This window comes from Delphinus delphis, chromosome 9 (genome assembly GCF_949987515.2).
Source record: "Delphinus delphis chromosome 9, mDelDel1.2, whole genome shotgun sequence".
Lineage (NCBI taxonomy): Eukaryota > Metazoa > Chordata > Mammalia > Artiodactyla > Delphinidae > Delphinus > Delphinus delphis.
The window spans coordinates 64,456,204-64,483,755 of NC_082691.1; the positions used below are offsets into that span (position 1 = coordinate 64,456,204).

The window sequence follows — 27,552 nt, forward strand, 5'->3', positions numbered from 1 at the left end:
ATTTAAGGATTCTTCTGCCTGCTGTGTCCTCATCTTCTTTAAATTTGATTAGCAAACTCCTCTTCATCCACAGCAGCCCATCTCAGGTGTCACCTCCTTTAGTGAGGCTTTCCTGACCCACCTAGATTGGTAATTGTTCCATCTTCTCTACTACCCCTACACCTTTACTAGTTCTGTTTACCACATTATACTGCAGTCTTTGTTTAGATGGTTATCTCTCCTCTTCGTGAGTTCCTTGAAGACAGAGCACATCATCCATCTCTGTATTCTCATTGCTTAACCCAGTGCCAGGCAATGAGCTAATGGGTACTGTGTGTGTGTTTGTGTGTGTGTGTGGGGGGGTGTGGGTGTATATTTAATGAAAGTTTGGGAAATCTACCATGAAGTATGCATTATTTGAGAGCTAGTGAGTGCCCTTGTTTTTCAAACTTGAAATCAAGACATACAGTTTGACAAAGGATTTTTTTCCAATTTATGAGTTGACTTATAATAATTTCTATGCGCCAGATACTGTGCCAAGTACTTTACATATTTCATTTAAACTGCACAATAAACCTGAGAAGTAGGTATTATCATCTCCATTTTGAAGATGAGGAATCTGAGGCTCAGGGAGATGGATTTGCACAAGATAACACACAATAAATGAACTGGCATTCTACCCTGGTCTTGTTCAACTCTACATCCTATTCACTGTATGATGTGGTTGGAACCTTAAAAATAAAGAATAATAAATGCCTTTTTTTGTGAAGGATCATCTCATTGTCATATTAATTTTAAGTGGATGAGTTAGTGGGAGTATAGTAGGTGGTACCAGAAGTGCCTCTTGAAGTCATAGAATTAACGTAGGAGCTATAGAAGTTACATCTGTTGACTTACACAACCTATCTGTATGCCATGCTCAGAAGTGAGTCATCTCTCCAAGCTTACTAATAGGGTCTAGGTTTCGGAGAGGGGTTTAGTCTCTCATTTCCCTGCTGTTGGCTCACACTAACTCAACACTTTGAGGGCATTGCCCATCTACCCTGGGGCACTTCTTTCTTCCATCTTGACTTCTGATAAGTTACATAAATGTTTTGCTCTTACAGTCATTCCACCTGACAGTCTACTCCAGAAATTGCAGCTTGTTGGCTGGGGAACTGGAGAAATCTACTTTTTTCAGTTGCTCTGAACGTTTCTTCCATGCTTTGTTGAGTGAATAAGCAGGCACAATTTACTTGGCTATTTTGTTCATAGAATGCTGCTCCTTTAGAAATCAAGCCATGCCCCTTTACTTTACAGATATAAACTTTGTCACCCTCAGGGTTTAAGTGGCCTCATTTAAGGTCACACAGTTTATGGAAGAGCCCTAGAACCCAGGCCCAGCTTTGGAACTGCTTATTTGGTTCCTTTGTGAACGTAGAACACAGTAAGGAATTTCATCTTGACATGGAACATGAGCTCTAAATTTTTACTCTTTGATCAAAGGTACGCTAAACCTTTACACTAAACTTCTAGAAGGTGTCATAAAGCCATGGAGGAGAACAGAAGGAGCACAGTTAATGAAGGCTGCAAAAGAGGAAAAGGGTAGGAAGAAAGAAGGAAGCTTGTTGGCCCACAGTGACCCAGGGCTTCTTGCCACACATTGGCTCTAGCAGAATCATCAGTCTCTTGAGCATTAAATGATAAACCCTTGGAAGGTGGGGAGCACATGTCACATAGCTTCTTCTTCTTCTGGTCCAGATACTAAGTCAGCAAATAACATTTTGAAGTGAATGAAAGATTTATGGCAACAAATTAACATATGGTATCTTCAAGATATGTTTTAAAGCAGTTAGTTGTGGGTTGTTAAAGGAAGGCGAGGTAGGATGTTTGGTAGAGGTGGAAATCGTTTTTAATGTCCAGTTTGCCTTTGGGCCCCCAGGACTCTACTGTAGTGTGTAAGAAGAAGTGCTCCCACCCTGGTGGATGCAGCAAAGGCGAGGAGGTCTGTTGTGAGGAGTGCCTTCTACGAGTGCCCCTGGAAGACATCAAAGTGTGCAAGTTTGGAAACAAGATTTTCCGGGTATGTCACGAGCCAAGCTCATGGGAACTGTTGTACGATACTGAGTGGTAAAAAGCTCCTGACAAAATGCAGATTGCAGTATTCCATCTTTTGTATATATACATGTGTGTATGTGTATAAATGTACTTATTTATATTACAATATTATATATACATATGTATTTAGAATCAAGGACACACAGGGACAGAGAAGCAACTGTTTGAAAATGTGTTTTTCTTTGGCTTTACTTTTGCTTTATAAAATACTTTAAACCTGTAAAACATTATTCCCCTTTCCAAATGTGGTGGCCAGTGGCTGGGGCTGAGCTGAGGATGTCCCTGGATGGTACAGCTGCGGGTACCCAAATGCCCAGGGGCATCTCCGGCAGTTGGAGATGCTCAGTGCTCCTTGCCAAGACCCTGATTCTTTTAGAACTTTTCCACTTAAATTAGTTTTTCGAAGAGAGATTTTCTCATTTGGAAGATGTTTGGGTGAGGATGTTCACAGGGTATGTGGCCAGCAGAGCAGGTGAGTAAAGGTGAGAGCTCTGCCCCGGCCGAGCTAGAAGGGCTGTCTGCTGCCCATCTCAGGTATGTTTTACGTCGTTTTCTAACAGCCCGGGTGGGAAGTTGTGCAGCCACCGTTTAAACGTCTGGATGAAGATTGTTGGCTTTGTCCAAAGTGCTTCCCATCTAGTCTGTTTTCCCCAGAAAACAGACTAGTGGAGGGAGTCTCTCTGTATCTGAAGGCATCATCTCAGGATACCATGAGAATCGAGACCCTCAGAATCAAGTCAGAGACAGAGGCACCTCAGGCCTGCTGCACCTAGCTAGACTTCCTATTACAGAGGTGGAGGGAGAGTCTTGATCCTTACGGCATCTGTAAGAAGCCCTGATGTGTCATGCCTAAGGGAAGGCCGTCGTGTGTGTGTGTTGTGGTTACACCAGGCTTCCAGAGCCACTCACGTGTCCACTTTACACAAAGCCTTCCTCTGTCTCCAGAGCCTCCAGATGCAGTAGGCTCACTCTGATGACAGTTTTGTGTGCAAAGTGCTTTCCAGGCTCCTCGCAGAAAGGTCCTTTCATATAAGTAGACAAGGCCTGAAGTAATTTACAGAGTCCTAGAAATGTGCACTCAGAGAATTTGCAGTAGTCAGATGCTCTTGGAGACAGACTCAGTCAGAGAAATAAAAGGCACTGGAGAGTAGGTAGTCCTTAAAATACCTTCAAAAAACGAGAAGGAAGAGAAAGGGAAAGAGTCAACATCAAAGATCTGGGCTAGTTTTTCTGTTTTTACTCAAATTTGCCGCTTAGATCCATAAGTCCAGAAAGGAATCCTTGCTTTGCCTGTAATCTCCTTTCTCACAAACAAGGATGCACATTCCTGCATGTTCTCCAGAGGTGCAGGGTTTTTGTGACTGGGCATTCGGCAATTGCCAATTATAAATCCAGTGAGTCAAAGAAATTCCTCAAACAGCCCTTTCTGGACTAGAAAATGTGTCCCAAAGTGCTACCCAGCTTTTTGGGAGGAGAGTATCAGACAGGCAGGGACATGGGACAAATGGCTCTTGGAATTTTCTGTCTGGGCTCCACATTTTCAGACGGCTTACGGGTCAGGTGTCCTCCTGGCAATGGGAGTCATATGAATTAGCCTCTGTTCTTCGCATGTTCGTGCCCTGTGTGGGCCAGAACCATGTCACGTCTGGGAATAAACTAACCACCTGCGGACATCTCAGTTAACTGCTGGCATCTGGGACAGCTTAAACATTTCAGTCCTATGAGATGGAAAAATTAGACCCTTGTGGTTGCATCATGTATGAAAGCTCTTGTTTGTCTCCCAGGGTGAAGCTAAGTAAACAATGTAGGAGGTGCAAGATGCAAATATGACTTGGTTAGATGTACGAGAATTCTTTTTATATCCTGGAGGGGAAATGCACACATACACACACACACCCTCCAATCTAATCTTTCTATCAAATCAGTTAGATGTAGATGAACACCTCAGAGTAATTTAGTCTAATGATGGCATCCATCACTCAGGGTAAGAAATGCTTTCCTTGACAGACAAATTCCAGCCTGCTGGATTAGCTCCCATCAGCCTCCAGCTGATAGCAGAATCCTGTGCTCTCTCCTGTAGGATGGAGAGATGTGGTCCTCTGTCAACTGCACCATCTGTGCTTGTGTGAAAGGCAAGACAGAGTGTCGCAAGAAGCAGTGCGTTCCCATCAGCAGTTGCCCTCAGGTATGTGTGCAGGTTGACTTTCTCTCTACCTGAGCATCTTGAGAACCATCCTGTGTGTGGCATGGTCACCTACCACCTTCTGAACACAAAATCCAGATCCTCCAAAATTGCCAAGTTCGCAAACAGCCACATGTCCCTTGCAAAGCTTGCTCCTCTGCTTTTATGGTTCCCACTCAGATTGTAGCCCAGCGGGACAATAGCTCTTACCTTGCTCCATTTCTTACGGACCTCTCCCAGTACTTTGTTTCAATGTCTCCAACTCCTGTTTGATCTGCTCCCTTGTTTCTTTTGCTGGGTTTTCTGTTGAACATCATAACCGTCCTTTGCATTTTCCTCCTTTCTCTCTCTCTTCTCAAATCAGAATTTTCTTCCCATTAACCATTCAAAGGAATATGTGGTTGTTTGTTAGTAAATTTCCCAAGGGGTTTCACCTGCCCAGCAGTACCCTCCAGCCCCTTTACTGAAGTTTTCCCTCTCTAACCCTGGCCTCTGTTGTAGCCCCAAATGGAAATAGCGTCCTTATGGAAATATCTCTTTTCAGAGACCCACAGTTCCAGCACACTGAATAAAGCAACCATTATCTTCCAAAGCATGAGCTTCATTGAATTCACCTCAGCAACTTGAAACCTTTCAAGGTTTTATGCATTTTGGGAAAATGTCAAGCCTATTCAATACCGTCCAGTGAATGAAAAAATACATCCATATATTCAGGACATGTCTTCCCTTCTCTGTTAGAGACAGCTTTTAATTTTATTCACATCTGTTATTATTATAAACAAAAAGTTGCTGTTTTTACTTGAGGGCCAAATGAGGCACAAAAAAACAACAGCTGTTGCTATTGCACAACTGAATAAAAGGGGCAGAAAAAAAAAACCCTAATTAGTCTTGCTTTAAAAAGCCTCAGACATAAAACTGAAAACCTCCTATAAAAAAAAAAAAAAAAAAAAACCAGGAGATACAATAAGGAGACTTGAGCATGGTCTGCTTATAAATATTCATTGGGAAAAATGGGATCACATCATCTCTGCCCGTCCTCGGGGAACCCTTGCTGCTAATGAACTCTGGCAGCACATGTTAGTAATAATGGGCTTCCTTATTCTACAAGACAAAAACAGAGGGCTGTGCTGCAGGCGTGATGGTTTTCATTGTCCTCTTGCCATGGGGAGGTCAACGCTCTTTCAGTCACCAGCATCTCATTAGTGTCTCTTCTTTGTGGACCGTATTTGGGCCAGGAGCATCCGTCCCTCCAGGCGGGCCTGTTCCCGCCTCACCCCTCCTCGGCTTGTCAGAGCCCATCAGGCAGTGCCCGGCTCCTGCCCCAGGGCTTACCTTTCTGTTTAGGCATTTTTCCAACCATTCCTCTGGTTCATACTTTCCCTCCTCAGGGGCCAGCACAAGCACTTTGGAAGATAACTTAGTTCTACCATGGAAATCCTGTTAAACACTTACTTCCCCTCCCCTGCATTGCCTGGGGAAATTAAAAGAAAATTTTCTGGAGAAGCAGACTGTATTCCTGCTCTGTCCTTCCTGGCTACTACACATCTCTTTTTCCAGAAGTATGCGTGCCTTGTTGAAAAAGAATTTTGTGGTTGGATTCCCTCCCTGACAGTCCCCCAGGGGCAAAGGAGTGCCTTTTTTGAGAGGGACTGAGGGTTCCACTGGGGACAAGGTCGTTATGACACTGTCATCTCATCAGTGTTAATATGTACTGAAACTTTCTCTGTAGTCACAGGACCAATCTTGTTTATTGCTGAGACCACCCCTCCGAGGTGGGTGTTGTTACTAGACCCTTCTTACTGATGAGGTCACAGCGGGTCCAGAGTTCCACAGCGAGTTACATGTAACTCAGGAGCGCAGACTTCATAGCTTGCACTTGATTTATTCCCTGCCTAATTTAGTGATCTGACCAGCCCCATTCTCACTTCCTGAAGAAGGGAGCTGGCTGTTTCTGTCGAGGTGCAGATGTAGGGAATCATAGTCACCCTTTGTTGAGGACTTGGTTTATACAGCTCTGCTCCGTTCTGTTAGCGTACCTGATGCCACCCTCTGGTACTATCATTCCATCAGCCTGAGCCAACCTCCTCTGGCTTTGTCCTCAACTGTTTTCAGTCACGAGAAGCCGAAGGAGACCTCTGTGCCAAATAGAAACAGATAAGAGAGCTCTTGGCCATAAAATTGTCATGGTGCCCCAGCCATGGGAGGGCTGCCAGTTTTAAGTCTCATTCAAACTTGTCATAGTCTTTAATGTACCTTTTAAGGCTTAACTGATGCAAAAATGAATCAGACATGGTTCTAATTCTTCAATAATCAACTAGTGTCTTGGTTTATTTTTGGTTAGTATGATTTTTTTTAAGCACCTAAATCTATTCCTGATGCAATTGACAGGTAGTAAACCAGTGTGTGGCCTTGACAGAAGTCTTGGGCCACCTCTCTGTGGTCTGTTTCCTTAGTTTCCTATAAAGATGGGAAAGGGGCATCTATATTTAGAGGGTTGTTGTGAAGCATACATGAGATAAAGTAAGAAGAACGTATAACATTCTTTCTACTGTATAGCAGATACCAAATAAATGTTAAGTTCTCTTAAAGATTAAGATGAGACCTCTCTCATCTTAAAAATCTGGAGTGGAAAGGGCTTCCCTGGTGGCGCAGTGGTTGAGAGTCCGCCTGCCGATGCAGGGGACACGGGTTCGTGCCCCGGTCCGGGAAGATCCCACATGCCGCGGAGCAGCTGGGCCCGTGAGCCATGGCCGCTGAGCCTGCGCGTCCGGAGCCTGTGCACCGCAACGGGAGAGGCCAGAACAGTGAGAGGCCCGCGTACCACAAAAAAAGAAAAAAAAAAAATCTGAAGTGGAAAGAACGTGGCCTATAAAGTCACACAAAATCAGGTTTGATTCTGGGTCCTACGACCCTTGTATTGCGTGACATCAATTTCTTCATCTGTAAGAAGGAAAATGCTCAGCTCATAAAATTCTTGTGCATCTTAATAACACAGATTATAATAACCTAATATTAATTAAACCCTAATATGTCCTTAATATTAACTTATAAAATCCTTACAATTAACCTGATGTTAGATAACCTAGGGGAAATATCTAGTAGGATGTTTGTTCCATAGCATGTGCTTCCTAAATGTTAATCCTCTTCCACATTTCTTTTTCCCTGTGATTCCACTGAGTCAGAGATAAGAAAGATCCATTCTCTGATAAGGGTCCTGAGAATATGCTTCTTCCTTTAAATGTCAAGTATCAACAAAAAATTGAAAGAAATGCAGTAGAGGAGATTACACTGTCTTTCCAGAAAGGTAATGGAAAATTACTCAGGATTTCAAAACCCTCAGCCTCATTGGCTTTGACTACATAATAGTGACTTAACAGGGATAGCATACTGCTTTCTGAAAGAAGAAATCAGACTGAATTTGATCCGTAGCACAGATATTGTTCATATGCATAGGCCCAAGCTTGGGTTACTGTTTATTTTTGGGCCCTTCCAATAAGCAAAGACAGAATGAAGGCCTTGCATGGATTGATAGCTTGACAGCCAATTCCCATTTCTATGTGTGTGTACTTGGTCTCTAGAGGGCTAGATTTGGGTATCAGTGAAAAGGTGGAATCCAGACTGTCTCCATCTTCGCTCCATGTGAGAAAAATCACACCAATGAGGCCTTTAGATATTGTATTTCTCAGAGGATAAAAACAGGAAAGCTTTCTGAATGACTCTGCCTGGCCATAGAACCTGATACTTGAAACTTCATTTTTACCACCATCATCACCATCTGGGCATTGAGTTCAAATACAGCTGGGACTGATTTCATTGGTTTGTCTGGTATTAGATTTAAAAAAGAATTTTGTCCTCAGCAGACCCTGTTTCTTAACACTGAAATCTTATTTGTTTTTCTCTTGATTAGGGTAAAATTCTCAACAGGAAAGGATGCTGTCCTATTTGCACTGAAAGTAAGTTTGTTAAAAATATGCTATTAATATTTATTTTGCATTTTATAGTGCAACAAGGAAAATGGTGGTGTAAGTTTTCAGCCTATTTTAGTTCTGTAGGTCTAGGTTGGGATCATCTCACCTTTCTACAGACAATTTAAGTCAATGGTAATCCTCGAACAGAAGTACAACTGAGACAAATGTAGATGTTTCCGCTGGAATTTGTTGCTCTGAGAAATTTAGAAGACAAACGGTCTGATGAGGTTTTAGGAAGGACCAGATAACTTCATGTGCCTTTTAACTGCTAATAGCATTTGCAGTCATAGCGGCTAAGATAATGATATCCAGTAAAACCAAACATTATATTTAATCTAGGAGAGATTTTCCTTCTATCATTATGAAGCCAAACAGCTGCCCTTCTTCCTCCCTCACCCCCACCGTTTTGCCCTTTCTCTTGGGCACATCCCCTGTTGCTGTTGGTAGAGAGAAAACAAGAGTTCATTAGGTTGGCAGTGGTTTGGCCATCCTGTTATTTTTTACTGAGCTGTTGAAGGTTCTCTCTAACATGGCTTATTCTGAAAGCCATCTGGGACTGTACAGAGAGCATAGCAACAGATTTAATGTCATCCCCACATGTAGGCATGCCCACATCTATTAGCAAACCACTGTGTTAGTCCCCTCACATTCATATGCTTTCAAGATAGCTTTCTGAAGTGTTTTGTTAAAGGAGTAGTATTCATAATGTCACTGTCAAATTAGTATGATAAGCAGGATTAACCAAGCCATGGAGTCTATTAGAAGGTATTTTTGAGCCATTTAGGCTTAGAGAAGTGGGCTTTGATGACAGTTGAAAAGCAGCTTTCACATGGGAACAAGCGTTCCCATTTAGACAATGGATGCATAGGTTCGTTGTATATATTACCATATATACATATATTACTATATATATACACATACATATCTATATCTCACTATTTTTTGAGACTGAGAGATATTAGACAATTATACACTATACACTGGATGAAAGTGCTGGCTGAATTAATGAAAATTAAATTATAGATTTAATAAAAGAATTTTTCTGTAAAGGTAAGGAAGTACATAAAATAACTCAAAGGAGGCCAACCAAGTATGACTTAGTAGAGCCTCGGAATTATGCAGAAAGAAGAATTAGCTATGATTAACACACCAGTTGATCTTAAAACATGTGTATAAACTATTATATTTAATCATCTTCCCAGAGACTCTCTGAGGAAATTTTGTTTAGGGATGGTTTGGAGGCCGCTTCCAGCTTCATTCCTTTTTGGATGAGCAGAGTCGAGTCTAAATTGATGAAGTTTTCCTCTGTATCCATGTCGATGAAGATGTTTGCATTTCCCTAGAAAGTACCTCCTAGTTGAAGCAGAGACAGACTTTAATGAACTCCTCAAATCTTCTAGCTGACCCTTTCGATTTGCATGGACACAGATAGGTTACATCTGCCCATCTCACTGCTGTCAGGCAGGAACACTGCTTATCAGCGTAATAAAAACATATGGCCAGTCTTGTACAGAAACAGCCTAAATCTTGAATTACCTGACTTTATGTTGCAAGAATCAAGAAGGATGATTATTGAGATCGTTGAGAGGAAAGCTACATTTCATTATTAGTTTATCCACTATGGGCTAGACTTTCCAAATATAGAATACTGGTGGCTTATTAGAAAACAAAAAGGAAAGAAAAGAAGCATAGAAGGATGGGCGTGACGAAACTAAATCAAGTTTGTAACTGGTCATATTAAATATTTATTGTACATGTGTTGTACATTGTATTGTAAATATAAATGTTGTACATGTGAATGAGTCTGTGACTTCTGTCACTGAGAGAGGCAAGTTGGCAAGGGAGAAGCCACCCAGCTGGAGGGGCACCAGGGAGATCACTGACTCTGTGCACCTGCGTCCAGCAGGTCAGTGTGGGAAGAGCCCAGGCGTGTGGTTCTTGGTCCAGATCGAGATGATATCATCAGATGGTGATGTCTCAGTTTCCTTTGGTGTTCTTTCCATCTGTTTACTCTCTCTTGCTCTCCAGCAGTTCTTCCATCAATGCTGTAAAACACATTCTATTTGTAGAGGTTTATTTATTCAGATCGAGTTATGAGATGGGATGACTTCCAGTTTTTTTAAGCAATGCCCAGATTTTCATAGCACATTCAGGTAGACTTATTCCAATGTCCTTTAGCTGCGGCCAAAAGACCTCCTATTTTGAAATTCCTTTGTCATTATACCCAGGATCCAGAACAAACCTTAGGGCTCGTTTTTTCCTCCTACGTCAATTATGACAGTTCTTCTGGTATATGGGTTCCTAGAGCAGACGAACGAAGGTTGAAGTCCAAACTAAGGTTAGTGTGTTCTAAAACCAGAAAAATGACCAATTTCTGTCTCATTCAAACAAGATCACACGTGCACATATATACCCCATTAGTTACTGCAGAGTTTTCAACCTCAGGATTGCTGATAGTTTGGCCAGATAACTCTTTGTGATGGAGGCTGTCCTGTGCATTGTGTGATGTTTAGCAGCATCTCTGGCCTCTACCCACTAGATGCCAGTAGCATCCCAGCAATATCTCCCGACATTTCCAAAAGTCCCCTGGGGAGCAACATCACCCTTGGTTGAGAAGCATTGGTACTGCAAACAGGGGTAACAGTGTAGGTGAATCCAGAAATAAACACCTGTGGTACTAGTAACAGTAACTTGACTCTTAAGACAGTGATTAGATGAAGCAGGAGGGTAAAGTGAGGCTGACCTTTGCTGATGTAAAAAGTGACAGGGTGGGGGAACTTCCCTGGTGGTCCAGTGGTTAAAACTCCTTGCTTTCACTGCAGGGGTCACGTGTTCGATCCCTGGTTGGGGAACTAAGATCCCACATACTGCACGGTGTGGGGGAAAAAAAAAAAAAGACAGAGCAGAAGCCTCTGGATTTAATTGAATGTATTTCTATATTTTCATTGCCTAGCCCTAGAAAAAAATTGTAAAGGCATATTATATCTTGATCGATTCACGTCAACTAAACCATCTTTGCTTTAGTTGCTAGGAAGCTAGAAATAAATTTGTGCCCCATCTCTAACAGCATGTGGTTCTTGAGTAATAAACTTTCTCCTGACTTTGTCTTATATGTCTACTACCTTTATGTGTTTTGGATTATTTAGCATGTATGTGTGTAAACTACTTCCAATCCGCTTTTGGAAGGAGACAGGAATAAATACTTAGATAGATATATATACATATACATATATATATACATATATATATATACATACACAGATAAAATGGACTGATTACATAGCTTCAGATCTAAAACTTACTTTGGTTATCTGCAGTGAGATGAGTGTTGCATTGTTTCCAACAGTGACATTGCCTTGTCTGTTTCTAAAATCCCACAGAATTCCTGCTTTATTGACTGGCTTAATCTGTCTTGGTAGTGTTTCGGGCTCTTTCAGACCTCTGAAAGGAATAGTGAAGAGAAAACTCGAAGTAAACGTGTAGAACATTTTTAGTCTTCTCCTTGCAAGTCAGTGATAACAGTAATTTATAATTTTGTAGGTAATAAGCAGTAATTGAGGCACAACATTGTTATATTCCTTATAGTACAGTAGTCTTTGGGTTGGTCTGAAAGGCCAATGATGATTCTATCAAAAAAAAAAGTCCTTTTAAAATCAGACCTGAAGGAAGTATGAAAAGGACTACTGTCTTTTAATAACATGGGACATTCTCTCTTTCCAACTGAAAAGAATTAAATTTTGTTTAGATGATTTATTTAAAGTAAAATATTTGAAGTGAGCTAAACAAACTTTATAAAGCTTTGGTGCAAATGCTGTTTCCTGCCAAAGTATGAGCTGTAGCCTAAAGCGAGTCCTGCTTTCCCTGAGCTGAGTGTGATGGGATCATGAGTTGGGGGCCAAGAAGGCCACTGTCTGTTGTATGTATAGCACTTGGTTTGTGTGAAATGTTATCTTACTGTGTGTTGGCAAACAGTAGGTGGAATCTTGACCTAGCCACCCAACAGAGACCTGAATCAGATAAATTCTTTGCTGGCCGAATGTCTGTTTTCAGACATGGAAATGGTACTTAGTGGCAAAGTTTTCCCTGATAAAAGAGGGAGGGGTGTGTGTGTGTGTTGGTGTGTGTGTGTGTTGCGGTGCGTGTGTGTGTGTGTGTGTGTGTGTGGAGAGAGAGAGAGGGAGGGAAAGAGAGACTGACTTTGAGAAAGAATTTATTCTCTTAACCATCTACAAGACCAGAGGCAACCAAAGGCAGTCCAGACATTGATGCCCCATCTCCGGTCTTATAGATTCATTAAGCTGTGCCTGTAGCTACATCAATCCTCATCATCAGAATCCCAACCCCAAAACCAAGTTCACGATTACGTAACACAGAGGAGGGTAGGGTATTCTGAGCACAGATGTGCTTTTAATTGAAATAACCTCAACTACATGTCCCACAAGTAACAGGAAATATCAGATTTCAGCAACTCAGGGTACAAGGAGGCTCACAGTTGCCAGGTGACTTTTTAAAACCCCCAAGGGTTAGATTTCCAGCTGTGCCCAGCACTGGGGTGCCTGCTGTCCGAAAGGGGCCCTGCCTGCTGCGTGCACCCACCACGGGCACGGTGGAATTGCCCTGCCTGGTCTTAGCTCACCTTTTTTAAGTCCCTGAGCATCCCTACAGCGATCTCCAATTAAAGAGTGGTTGTAAGAAGGGGAATGCAACAAGTTAATGAAACAGTGACCTTAGGGCCCATTTTATGAGAAATCTCCACTGACAGAGGTTCCGCAAATTAGTAATTCTGTGTTTGAGCCTCCAAGACTGTAAGCAACTCCAGGTCCCTTAACGCCAAGAGTCTGTCTTTAACTCAGGAAAGCAAGGAAATTTGAAACCGGAGCTCAAGATGCTTGTAGAATAAGAATTTGTGGTGTTGACTTTAGCCCTGCTGAGGAGGAGGAGGAGGAGGAGGAGGAGGAGGAGGAGGAGGTGGTGTTAAGCTAAGTGGCCACTGAAGTTAGCCTCCAGCATCTGGAGGTGGGTTTGTCACAGCTCCCAAGGCCCAACCAGCAGACAGGGTGGCAAATAAAACCCAACTGTACCGCACGCGGCGGCTGGGAAACCCCACACAGGCAGAAGCGGCAGTGGAAGGGTGTGAGGAAATCGGTTTGTTTTCCATTTTGTTTGCAGTTCTGTTCTACGGGATACTGTTACCTTCAATGTTCTGGCTGTAAATTGATGCAAAGTTGGAGGAGCCTGAGGTTATTAGGGGTTATTATCCACCACGTATTGTCAGTTTCTACAGGGTGTTAGTAACTTCGTCAGTTCTGACTGTTTAGTTAACAATCATCATCATGGAACAATAATGGCAGTCATTGTAATAGCAGCAGCAGCTAATATTTATTTATATTAATAAACAGCCCGAACACTGTCCTGGGCTATCTTTGATCTTTTTTGATCCTCACATCCATTTCATTGTCAAGAAATGTTATTAGCTCCATTTTACAGCTGAGGGAACTGAGGCTCAGAGGTTAAGAACGATGCCCAAGGTAGGTAGTGGAGCCCAAATTCCTCCAATGAAGTCTGGCCCCAGGGCCTGGGCTGGAGTTTCTACCATTGACTTCTTAGTCATTTTGTTCAGTTTGACAACCAGGTGCAGTTAGGAAGGGAAGAGAAGGTCTGAAGGGCTTTACAACTGGGGGGGATTAGAGATTGGAGAACGATTTTAGGAAGAGTTTCCAATTTGATAGTGTTTCCCTCCACGCCACCCAGGGAGAAAGGTAGACTCAAGTGCCCACGTTTTCATCTACCTGGCGACACCTCCACCTTTCTGCTCAGGTCCAGAACAGTTGGTGACTCAAACTGGCGTGGTTTTTCCATGTCCGCTCATTTTTCCAGGTATTTTTTTCCTTCTGGCAACTCAAGGTGGAGGTATTTCCAGCAGTAAGTGAAGATCTCCCCAAAATTTCTTACTTACAGTGATAAAATACATATAGTTTTAAGTTTGAAATCACTGTGTATAAATTCCATTGGGAGTAAGAAAGAGCAGAATTGCTCTGCCAGTCAAGCTCATCATCATTTTAGCATCATGGAACTGTATAAATGAATGGACCTTAACTATGAGGTCAGCCTTTCTACTTCTTAGATGAGGAAACTGAGGCTCACAGTAGTATTAACTTGAAGAGCTACGATGAAAACCTGCATTTGTTTACCTCCTTCTCCAGTATTCGTTCTGTAACATCATATGGCCTCCCTGGATTTTTGCTTGGGAAAGTATTCTTAATACAGATATACCATAATTAAATCATTCAGTTAAAAGTTATTCTCTTGCCTAATTTTGAAAGAATATATCTTTATACATAAAGATATGTATAAATTCATTATTAGACATCTGGCACATTTGGCCAAGGCTGCCATCTTGAATCTCAAGGAAGATGCAAATACCCAGTTGTTAAAGAAACTTGTGACCAAAACCTCTTAAAAGTGGTGCACCTAAAATACCCCTAAGTGACAAAACAAAGAATACAAATCCCAAACTCTGAGAAGTATACTTTGTGGGAAAAACTGTATAATAAATTACACATGACTGTATGCAAAGCTGAGGCAGATTTATACCTCTCTGGAGGTCACATCTCCTCTGAATCAAATAAGAACAACAAAAAATTGCTACTCTGCTGCCACTACAATTGCTCCTCTTACCAGCCGCGATTTATTGAATGTAAATCTGTGTCAGGCATTGTGATAAATGCTCTCCGTGCATTCTGTCACTTAATCCTCACAATGATCCATGCAGTGGAAGCTATTGTTATACCCATTTTACAAATGAGAGATCTGAGGGTCTGAGAAATTAAATAAGGTGAGGTCAGCCAATAGCCTGGTCCATGTGACTCCAAAGCCCAAACTTTAAGCACTATTATATGTTCTTTGTTGACTACATTTTTACTCATTTTGGAGGTTTACTGCGAAATATATATGAAGTTTGCCAATTTCTTTCTTCTGTACATGATTAAGGGCTTCTATTTGAGAGCAGCTGTATTTGCTCACCTTTTAAAACCTTATCTATGTTTCTGAGGTCACTTCACCTCTTCAGCTTTTTGGATTACAATACTTGAATTGTAACCTTCTTTGGGAGTTTGGAGATATGACTCATTAGCTGCACTCGGTGGTTCCCTTTGATGTGAAATTCATATTTATGAGTAGTATCATCCTTTTCCTTATCGCAGTCCCCTTCTTGGTTAATGCTCTCCACCCCCAACCATTGCTCCTTTCCTCTGCTCTGCCCTTTCATATCTCTCCTTAGTACACACATCTGTTCTGCTTTTACTTTACACCTTTTCATCCTGTGAGCTCACAGCCCTGCCTGCATCTGCAGTTACTCTCTCATTTTGGTTTCACATTTGTCCAAACTTCCAGGTCCTTAACATAGGACTTCTTGACAAGATATGAATATGGTACGTCTCAGCTTCTAAATTTTTTGGAGAGTACATTCTTCTTTCACAAAGGAATGTATTTGAATTTGATTAACAGTTGCTACCTTTGATTCTGTAAATTATCTGGGTTGGGAGTTGGATGGAGAGATCAATGGCTGTTTCCAGCCCCTATCTGTTGACTGAATTTTGGCACCCCCTTTATCCCAGCTGCACAGGTTTTGAGTCTTAATGTTATTTCTCATACTTCGGGCATTTCTCTCCCTTGTTGATAATCAGTCATCAGGTCTGGTTGATTGTCTCTTTGCGTGTTTTTTCTAATAAATAATTTCTTTCCCATTCCCACGGCAGCCAGAACCTCATCTTATTGCCTGCAACTAACTCTGTCTTTTCTCCGTCGGCCCCTTCTGCATACCACTGTCGGAATCCAAACTTGGCTTTCACGAAACCAATACCGGCTTCCTTCACTGGTCTCTCTCAGAATTTCCCAAAGTTTGTTTTATAAAACTCTAGTGCTGAGGGATAGTAATGAATAAGATTTTCAAAACAAGGTTCTGTTATTAAATACGTTAGGGAAATGCTGGGTCAAGTAAACTGGAATTTGTTTCCTCACTGCAGAATTCGCAGAGCCCTTTCTATGCCAATGTGCAGGGTAGACTTGCAGGAGGATGGTGGAGCGTAGAGTCCCTCCCAAGTTAATTTGGGCTGCAGAGGTTTTTTTATTTCTACTTATTTTGGCAGAGTAACAGGCAGGATTGATGTTTCATAGGAAACATGTTAAGAAATGCTGGTTATCTGGAATACATTTAAACTTCTCAGGCTGGCAATAAATCTCAGGCCAATTTATTTAGACGGCTTGGGTGTCTTACATCTCCTGAAGCAACTACCCACTCTGGGCAGATCAGTCTCCTGCTATTCTTGTGCAAGCTGCCTTCTCTCCCATGTCCACGACTTTGTTAACATTCTTCTTTTGGTCTAGCGGCTTACTCCATTCTACCCCCAAATCTACATTTGTATGTCTTTTATAGATGAACTAAACTCACATTGTCTTTTCAACACATTTCCATTTTATAAGTATGTTACAGTCTTATCCAGCCCTATTTCAGCAGGCAGTGGGTATCTACTTGCTAGATTTGCATAGCATTTATAATAATACAACTAATAATGACTACTCTCTAAGCATCTATTATACTTTGGGCACTTTTGCAATGCTATCTTTGTCTTTATAACCACCCTGCAGAGTAGTTGTTCTTCAACTCATGTTACAGGTGAACAGACTGAGGTTATACAGGTAGTGTGCGCATGTTTTTGTAGTCATTGGGTAGCAAGACTGGGATTCAAACCCAGGGCTCTCTTCTAAGCAACTTACTTAATGTTCACAAAGCTCTAAGGTGGCTTTAAAGCTGTAAGATAGGTTAATTTAGAGATGTGAAACCCATCTTTTCACTCAGGTAAGAAGTCCTCTTTACTGATAGATAGCGATTTCTAGTTTAAAGAGGGCAGACATTTTAAGGTCAGAGCTTGGATGATAGAGTGGCAAAAATGCATCTTCTATAACAAGTTTGTATTAACACCCAATGAGTTTCCAGCATTCTGGAAGGTGCCCTGGAGGACATGGATAAAAAGCTGATACAGACCCTGAGTTTAGGAACTTGTAATGTGGTTGGGGAGATGAAATGTAAACACATTAAATGAGAGAACCGTGTAATATAGTTTTTAATTAACTTCTAGATAGATGTCGTTAAACTGAAGTTCATGAACTCTTAGGAGGTCATTGATCAGTCTTAGGAAAGGGTGTCTGTGAGCCTCTACATTTGAGTGGATATACTCATGTGCACTTGGAAGGAAGAGTGTCTATACATTTCTTCAGATTCCCCCAAAGCTCTCTAATCCCAGTTTGTTAACAACAATGACTGCGTAGGATGCTGTGGTATAGGGTGTAAATGGAAACATCAAGTCATGGTGTGGGAGGCACTGGCTTCAAAGCCACAGAGATTAGGTTGGACTCTATCTTTACTGCTATTGGCTGGGTGACCACGGGCAACAAGGAAACCTCTCCAGACTCATTGCTAAGAAATTAGGGTAATAGTATATACCATGTGTAGAGAAGTAGTGAGGATTAAAGGAGATAGTGAAAATATGGAAAACATCTGGCATGGTACCTGGTGTAACCTAGTCACTCCAGACCAAGTTGCCTTGACTTTTGCTAGATTTATTAGTTTCCTATTGCTGCTGTAACAAATTATTACAAACTTAGTGTCTTAAAAACAATATACATTTATTATCTTAAGTTCTGGAGGTCAGAAGTCTGAAATGGATCTGAATGGGTCAAAATCAAAGTATTGGCAGGGCTGCATTCCTTCTCGAGGCTCTAGGGGAGAATCCGTTTTCATGCCTTGTCCAGCTTCTAGAGGCTGCCCATTTTTCTTGATGTGAAGCCTTCTTTCATCTTCAAAGCCAGCAATGGCAAGTTGAGTCCTTCTCATGCTGCAGCACTGTGTGACACTCACTTTCCTGCCTTCTTGCTTCATTTATAAGGACACTTGTGATAACATTTATCCTGCCTGGAGATAAATACCCAGGATAATCTCCCCATCTCAGGGTCAGCTGGTTAGCAACCTTAATTTTATCTGCAGCCTTAATCCCTTGTCCTGAGAGCATTAGTTAATTATTCAATTAATTACTTGATTAAGCAAAATTCTGTTGAATTACCTGCTGTACACCATTTATTACACTTAAATATTTTAGTGAGTTTAGTGTGGGCAGTTTATTTTCCTCCACTGAAATTTATTCTTTAATTAATTAACCCATTCAGTTAACAAATATTTGATACCTAATATGTATTATACCAGGCATTGCTATGAGTAATGCATAGATGAATCCGTTTATCATGTATATAAATGTAGATTCCCCCAATATACAAGCCAGTGTGCCACGCACTGAGAAGTATACACAAAATTTACGTGTAAGGAGTTTAAGGCCTGTTTTAGGCGTTAAGGATACATTACAACTAAAAGCTGTAGTTGGGTGGAAAGTGATTTATCATAAGCGTTCTGTGGGTATGATGACCATATTTTTAACCTTTAACCTTTTAACCTTCAAACTGAAAAACATAGTGTGACTGTAAGATAGAGTATTTGAATTTAAGAAAAGTCCCAGAAAAGATGAGCTGTGTGGTCAGTTTTGCTTTGGGGACTTATAGGAAAGAGAAGCGACTTTGGCTGAGATGTGGGGAAGGTTGGCACGTGAGCTGATGAACTCCAGTGCTGTGAACTGAGGTCTGGGGCAGGCACAGGCCACTGCACCAACCAAGATGAGAGGTGGGGAAGCCCTGGGCTCAGCTGGGGAGGCCGTAATAGGATGTCAGCCTCGGCTTTACGTTTAAATTTAGTTCAAATTAGATCTCAAAGGTAAAGATGCTCCCTGTTCTCTTCTGTTTGAAGTTGGTGAGGATATGAGGTTATGGAAATTATATGAAAAGAAATTTACATTCTTAACAGTATCCCTACCAAACCTTTTTTTTTTTTTTAATGTTACTTTCAGGTACCTACTCAACTTTTTAAAAAAATGAGCTTTTTATTTGTAGATTTGTAAGTCTGTCTCATGGATTAGGGATGGGTGGAAAGAAACCCGCTATGACCTAACCCCACATTCACACAGTAAAGTCAGATTAAGTTTTGATTTAAGAAGCCAAGGATGTAAAATCTGAAAGGAATCCAGGTGCCCCTTGGTGGAGCTTCTGTTGGCTTTGAGGTCCCCTGGGGGCAGCAGCTGTCAGGGACACCTCTGAGAGAGGCCAGAGCCTCCTGTGTGGGGAAGTTCAGTTCCTGCTGGATCACACACAGCCTGTTTATATTGGAGGCTTACATCATGTCAGGAGGAGCCTAGACAAACAGCATAAGGGCTTGTGTTCAGGGCAGCGTTTCTAACCCCAGCCTTTCCTGGTTCTTGACCCAAACTTGGCATTATCATGGCTCTTACCCACCTGGGATTCCCAGGAGCCCCTGCATGACCCAGTGGCGCCGGAGTCCCACAGGGCCCGTTTTACTGCAGTTTATGTTGAGGAAAGTTTAAAGCCATGTTTTTCATTTGATAGACCTTCCTCATGGTTAGAACACTACTCTGGAAAGGTACTGTTCTGTGTAGTAGTGTGGTATTCTCTTTGCAGAGAATAATGGACTGCGGATGAAAGTCATTTTCTGTGTTTTCAAAGTGACTTTAGTAACTGGGGAAATCTTACGGTAAGTGAAGAGGAAATAAAATTTCATGTACAGGATAATCTTAACTATGTTAAAATGTACACAAACACAGACACACACACACACACACACACACACACACCCCAAAATGGTAAACAGTGATTATTTCTTGTTGGCGGAACCGTGAATGATACTTTTTTTATTCTTATGCTTTTCTGTTTTTGTTTTGTTGTGTTTTGAGGGAAGGGGGTTAGAGTCTTCTCAGTTTCTCTTATTTTTTATGACATGAGGTTGTATAATTTTCCCTTAATTTTCGCTGATGGATGTTTTGAGAATAATCACTGTTCTCAGAAGGAAGGCATCTTATTAGAGTAAATATACCCATGGGAGAAATAAATGTACTTGATGAGGTTAAGAGAAAAACATTGGAATTTTGTTTTCAGAAGCAGCCCGACTCTATTAATTCTCATAGCTGTCTTATTAAAATAGGTAAAATCAAAGAGGTATGTTTTAATCCAGTATTTTTATTTTTTTAAAATAAATGTCCTTATTCCAAGAGTATACATAGTGATTATAAATAATAAAATGTAAATAATAATGTATATACACATAAACAAGAAAGAGGAAAATAAATGTCACACGTAATTTCATTACCTAAGAGAAAAAACATTCTTAATATTCTACTCTTTTTTTTCCAGTTCCTAGACATTGTATACATATTATTGAAAACAAACCAAAACAAAAATGACGTCTGATAATTTGACTTAAAAGACTATGAAAGCACATACCACTGCTTGTAAACTGGCTTTTTCTCTCCATCGTCTGACTTAAACATATTCAGGCAAGGATAGTTACGGAAGGGTCTGTTTATTTAGCTCTAACTGCCACTCCAGGCTTTCCAGAAGAGTGTGACCAGACATCAGAACATCTTGGACTGTGACTCATTTCACTGGGTCTGCTGAGCAAAAATTATATGAGGATACAGTGTTCATTTTTGTCCCTTAAGTGTTTCTATAGTTTTTTTTCCTTTTCAGAGAGGCAGATTTTTTAACCCTGAGATTCTCACTTTCCGTCATTTTCTGTGCATGTGTTCGCTGCTCCTGCATGGACATCTCGAGGATCTGGCATGGGGACCTTGAGGTGCCAGGAGAAAGGGGCAAGGTTTCAAAATTATATTAGTTTGTGATAAAAATGTCCCAAATGACACACATAATTCTCAGGCATCTTCCTCATCATGAAATTTTGTTGGCTTCTTCTATATTGCCCTTATACAGAAAAATCATCCTGATCTCCAGACCCTTCTCTTCCACAAGTTATGGCCTCTTGAAAAATATCTTTCCTGACAGCCCTGCTCACACATGATTTCCCTTGCCTGGTCTCCCTGGATGTCCCTCACAGCTTCCTGCCCAGCTATGAGCAAGCTCAGATTTCCCTAGGGCCCCAGGGCCATTCTATAGGCAGTATATTTTCTGTTGCTTCTTTGAGGATTTGGTTTGTCACATAATTGACCTTATCTACATGTACCCACATCTTGACTCTTAAAAACAAAACACAGGGACAACAAAAATGAAAACAGAAACATAAGGCAGAAGAAAAAAATTATCGCTCATGGTTCTACCACCAAGAAACAATCTCAGTTTACAATTTTGGGGTATGTGTGTGTTTGGATATTTATTTTAACACAGTCAAGATTATCCTATAGATAGAATTTTGTTTCCTATTTTTCACTTAATATGGCATAAGCATTTCTTCAATCATGAACATTATTTACAGACTTTTTCAATGACTAGATAATAGTTCATTTTATGGATTTACTACCAAGTGCTTAGCTATTTGTTTAATGTTAGGAGACAATCTAAATATCCATTTTCTTACAATGTGTCCATGATCAGTAGGCATGAAGAATAGTGCTAGGGTATGTAGTGAATTCTTGGTAAACGTTAGCTGTTACTGTTTTTGTTAGTTGTCATTTTGATGCAGTTGGGGTCAGAACACCTGGAGAAGCTGTATGTTGTTCCCTACAGACTCCGGGCAGAAGGTGTAGGCATGCCCTGTGCCTGCCTGCTCACAACTGAGAGAGGATTTCTCAGGAATATAATTGCAGCTCCTTCACTTGTGCCTTGGCCTTTGCCAGCTGAGGTCCATCTATTTCAAGCTCAAGAGCTCAAAAGCATTGATTGGTTCTGAGTTTTCTTGACAAGTATGTGGCATTAAAAGCTCTGAAAAAGCCCTTTTCTTGAATTTGGTGCATCTGGCGGTCAGGTTAACATTTAGTTCTTTGGGGGCACATGGTAGCATTAACTTTGAACTATTATAATTCTCCTGATGCCACTTGAGGTGTCCCAAAGAACGGCCTTGCTCCCTGTCAACCAAAAAGCACCATCTTCATTCCAGGGAAGGATTCCATTTGTCAGACTGTGAGAGCAATGTGTGATAGGACAATTTTGAAGTAATCACATGGAGAAAGGACTGGAAAATGCAGTATGGGGTGGTTAGATAGGTGGGAACGCTATTTGGGGGGATATAGGATTAAGAAGGTGAGGGTGGGGTACAGTGTGGAGCAACAAACTGAGTAAAACTGGAGTCACAAGGAAAGACCACCATAAAAAAGGATAAGAAAGGAATCGAAATGGCGGGTGAATTAAACTGTTGCTGGTGAACTTTCAAAGCTTTCTCTCCCACCCTTTTCTTCCACCCTCCTCCCCCAAGTAGTGCCTTTTTTATATTCCTTGAAGTATTTGCTCATTGAAACTCTCCTACATACCAGAAACAATGTGTTCTGTGAGTCTCTATTAAATGTTGACAAGGAAAGCTAACTTAGAACAATAATTAATTTACGAAATTCCCAATACGTATGATTTATATGGAGTCATGTGAAATTGACATATGAAATGACATAATGTATCATAAAACAACATTACTCTCCAAAAATTTTAGAAATTAAAAGCAAATGTTTGCCTTGGATCCAGTTGGTCCCATCAGATCAGTTGGCACATCCTTCTTCTGTATTGATGCTTACTTCTTCTGTTACGTATTCAGAGCAATTATTTGTATAGGATAGTTTCATATTCTTGACCTGTTCTGGAAATCGATCGTTTTATTTTAGTTCTTTCATCATGTGGGCTAATTTCTCTAAATGAATTTCTCATTTCCTGGTTGTTTATGCCTTCTTAAAAACAGATAAAATATCTTTATATAGAAAACAAATCAATGCCAAATTTTGTTGTAAAAAAAGAAATGATATTTAGTTTTCTGTATAAACCTTTGAAATGCCCTAAAGTGTAAAACTTTACTTGGGTCTCATAAGTATTTGAATTAGTGGTATTTTGAAGTGATGAATTCATTGGAATTTCTTAAACTTAATGAATGATGGGCTTTACAATTGATTCTTTATCCAACTTTAGATGTTGATACACAGATCAAAATATAGGAGACTTGTATTTCTAGAAAATACAGAGACTGTCAACTTTATCCATGTTTGGTTCTTAACAATATTAAACATGTATCTGTTTGGCAGTTCTATTTATCTGTACTTAGAAATACATGAGTGTTGAATATAATACTTTTCTAAGACCGTGAATAACACTGAGAATACCATGTTTCCAAATTTTTTGAATCAGTTAAATGGAAACCATACTAATGCTTTGGTGTATTGTCATTTATGTTGCTGCCTTTTACTTATATTTTTGTTCTTGTTTATATGGGTTATGAAATTAGGCCAGTTCTGTTTATAAAATTATCCTAGTTTCATTTATCTGTCTTTGACATTAAGACCATAGAAGCGTATCAAGTCTCTAAAATAGAGATGCTTTAAGAATTCAGAAGTGTTGTAAATAACTTTTAAGTATAAAAGCACCAGAAGTATTACATGTCCTGTGAGGTTTGGTACAAACTTTTAGAACAACCAAACTTTTTATTTATTTTCTTTTAAGTTGATTTTCCTTAGTGCACCTCTGCTAAGGCCTTCCCTTTACCTGGCAGGTGCTCCTATCAGGTTTATTGCAGGGACCCCTGATTTCTCTTTGAATCCTTCACTCGGTTTATGACCTGCTTTTGTCTCTCACTCATCCGCAGAGCCTGGCGTTTGCACAGTATTCGGAGATCCCCACTACAACACTTTTGACGGACGGACATTTAACTTTCAGGGGACGTGTCAGTACGTTTTGACAAAAGACTGCTCCTCCCCTGCCTCGCCCTTTCAGGTGCTGGTGAAGAACGATGCGCGCAGGACCCGCTCCTTCTCCTGGACCAAGTCGGTGGACCTGGTGCTGGGCGCCGGCACCGTCAGCCTCCAGCAGCACCTGACCGTGCGCTGGAACGGCTCGCGCATCGCGCTGCCCTGCCACGCGCCGCAGTTTCACATCGACCTGGACGGCTACCTCTTGAAAGTGACGACCAAAGCAGGTGGGCTTCTAGAAGCACCGGCCTTCTCTGTACCTCTGGCTCTTCCCTCTGTCTCACCAACTTGTGCTCAGGAGCTGCAGCTGCTCCTCCTCCGCGGAGGAAAACCAGAGGCAGAGCAGTATTCCAGCCGCAGGTGTGGCCGCACGCCCGAGGTGCCACAAAACAGCTGGAGAAATTTGCACACCGAGGAGCCTTGCAGTCTGATGCCAGTTACACCAGTCTTGCAATCTGTCGACATCCAGTGCCTTTCCATCCTCATTCCAGACATAGCGGTGGTTCTCTCCAAATGACCCCTTTCTCATGTTTTGTTGCTACTTTAGGCCATTGATGTCTAGCTTGGAATTGTGTCTTTCCCAGCTCAGCCAGTAATGTGCAGTCTCACATCCGTGAGAAAGAGTGTTTCCTTGTTAGCATCTGTCCAAGAAGGAGGGACTCCTCAAAAGCAAACTGCAAAAGTGTGGGTGTGAAGATGGGAGTGCAGATGGTGGACTGTGTGACCAGCAGTCCTGTCCATTCTTGACCCGGGGCAGGATGCTCATTGAGTTGAGGGGTAGAACCACCGGCTTCTGCTGGAGGACACTTAGGATGCTTGCTCTGAAAGCACTTCCCCCAGCCGTGGGCACAGGCAGCTGGCCGCTGAGGCCTTTTCTCAGCATCACATGTTGCCTGAGGCCCCCTGGACTCTGTGTTTCCCCTCCACGGGCAGATACATTCCCCCTTGGCCAAACTGTTCATAGTTGCTAGTAGGTTACTCCTAGGCGTTCAGTGAGGCTCAAATTTTTGTCTGTGAGGTGCTGCCTTAGAGAGGCATCTTAGAAGCAGAAATCAATCCTTCATTCTCAGCCCCAAAGAATGAATTCAGTTCATTTACACAGTTTATATTATATCATGTATGGTTCCTTCCATGCTGCCTTTGGTTAATGCATATTGTTTGTCAATTGGATTTTGAACTGTATGTCCTCCTGGCATATGCTATTTCTTTAAGCACGATACTTGAGGAAATCAGCATATTTCTTACTTTTTGCACTGATGAGAATTTAACAATGTCAAAACATCAATTGGATTCCAGTTTCTTTAGCTAATATGGATTGAAAGGGAAACATCTGATAGAGCAGGCACTTTTGAGGGACTGCAGAGACTGTTCTCCACGGCACCTTCAGAACCCTGTTAATTGTTTCTGTTCAAGCCAAAATATATTTGGTAAATTGATTTGAGCCGATGGAATGCCAGCTTAGCTAAACAAAGGCAGGAAGCCAAGGAGAAGCCCAGGGAGCTTTTATTTAAGAAATGTTAAATATTAATGCATTGGGACATTCTATAAAGAAGGGAAGATTCCCATTGTTCACTTTGACAGTGGTAGATGTGAAGAGCTCTGTTCATTCAACTTTAGAGGGATTAATCCACCCCAGACAATTCAGACACCTGTTGTTGCATTCAAATGACATGCCACTCCGCACATGTAGGCCTCAGCTCATCCCTTTGAAGGAAGCAACAGTTTGTGGCTTCACGTAGAATGTACACAAAATGACCCATTATTACACAGTTATAATTAGAAGCACCTTGCTTATCTGTTTGCAAGCCAGGTGGACACAGTGGATTCTACTGATATGGAAATTATTAGTCATCTACAACCCAATACTCAAAGGGATTCTGCATATTCAGATATTACTGACAGTTGAGGAGTTTCAATACTGTTCCTGTCACAGCTGACAATACCTTACGGAATAAGTGTACTCTTTGTAAGGATTTCACATGGCAAATATGACCGCAAGGATGAGGCTGCTAAGAAAATAATAATATATCATAAATACCATAATTAGGATAGTGAATTTAACTCTTCTAGGCCTTGAACTCAGTTTTACAATTTCTTTTCTTTTTCTGTCTCTCTTGCCATGATGCAAGTAATTTATGTGCCCTTAATACCCAGCTGAACAGCTTCCTGTATTACACGGAGCGCACAAGCTTTCTGCTTGCTAGGGAGGAACTGTATTTCTTTGGGCACTAAACTTGCTTCGCGATTATCCATTGAATGGAACAATTCCATTTCCAGACAATGGTCTCTTCCACTCTGGTCTACCAATCTCAGTTTGTACTACCCCTTAGGGATATTTTCTTTTTATTACCTATTGATTGCCTATCTAAAATATCACAGTATATCCTTTGAGTGTTTGTTCTTCCTCCATAATTTGTTTTCATAAGCTCATGTGATCAAAGGGTACCTTCTTCAAAATAGCAGCTTAAATCAAGCCTGCAGCTGGAAGATGGGAGATGGGGAAGAATGGCTCTGTGGCCCTGTGGTTTATAGACTTAGCACTTCATGATGGAATTGTCTGCCAGAGGAGCACAGGTAGCCGTGTAGCTTGGGTGGAATTAGGCTATAGCTACATTCCTAATAACAACTGGGGTAGTACAGAAGACACAGAACAAGGCTCAGTAGCTTGAGAAAGCTCTGCTCACCCCTGTCACACACACCCCCACCCCAACTCTTGGCACTTAGCGAATCACTTAAAATATTTCCTTTCTGCCGCCTGTTCACTTCATCAACTCCACCTGAAAGAGTTACATCAGATCCACCTGAAAGCATTAACATGTGGGAGTGCGACTTTTTATTTTACTTTTGGTAGAGCTCTACACTTGATGAACCTAGAGTATATATATATATATTTTTTTCTTTTTTTCCTTTGGTGTAAACTCTAAACAGAAAAATTATCCATGTTTAAGCATCACTATGGTATGTCGACAGATTTTGCCTCTCCTCTCTCTCTTAAAAGTGGACTGCAGCAAAAGCAACAATAACAACCAAAAAAACAAAGCAAAGAAAACCACAAAATAAAAGAACAACAATCCCCCTACCAAAAAAAAAAAAATTAGTAGTGTGGAGCCAGGTCACACACTTGAAAGGTGAAAAACAGGTTGGTAAAATATTCACTGGTGAGAAGGGAAAATCGGAAAGCTCTTCACACAGTGGAAGGAATGCAGCTGCTGCTCACATCCCACATGAGACGTGTGCTTCAGCATTGGCCTTCTGACTGCCAGTTATTTCTACCAATTTCCCATGCAGAGAACTGGGAAACTCATCCCAGCTGCAGAAAGGACTAACCCCAAACTCTCAAACACTTCCATGGCATTTTCATCTCATAAGATGCCTATTTAAAATATCTTTAGGAAGAGCAGTTTTTTTTTTCAATTACAACTTATTCATTTTTTTTTTTGCCTGTCACTACTGTAATTTACTTTGCATGGATTCTACTCATGTAGAGAGTAAAAGTAACTGTGCAAACACATATGTATATGATACAGCAATAGACAAAGGCATC

General features: G+C 41.2%; 1 protein-coding gene across 1 annotated transcript in view; it reads left to right on the top strand.

The window, feature by feature from the left end:
* BMPER (BMP binding endothelial regulator) overlaps positions 1-27,552 on the top strand; it is a 262,543-nt gene that overhangs the window by 152,843 nt on the left and 82,148 nt on the right. The window contains exons 9-12 of the mRNA XM_060020709.1: positions 1,901-2,041; positions 4,157-4,261; positions 8,166-8,211; positions 23,906-24,235. Of these exons, the coding sequence (XP_059876692.1) occupies positions 1,901-2,041; positions 4,157-4,261; positions 8,166-8,211; positions 23,906-24,235 (622 nt within the window). The remainder of the gene's footprint in view (positions 1-1,900; positions 2,042-4,156; positions 4,262-8,165; positions 8,212-23,905; positions 24,236-27,552) is intronic.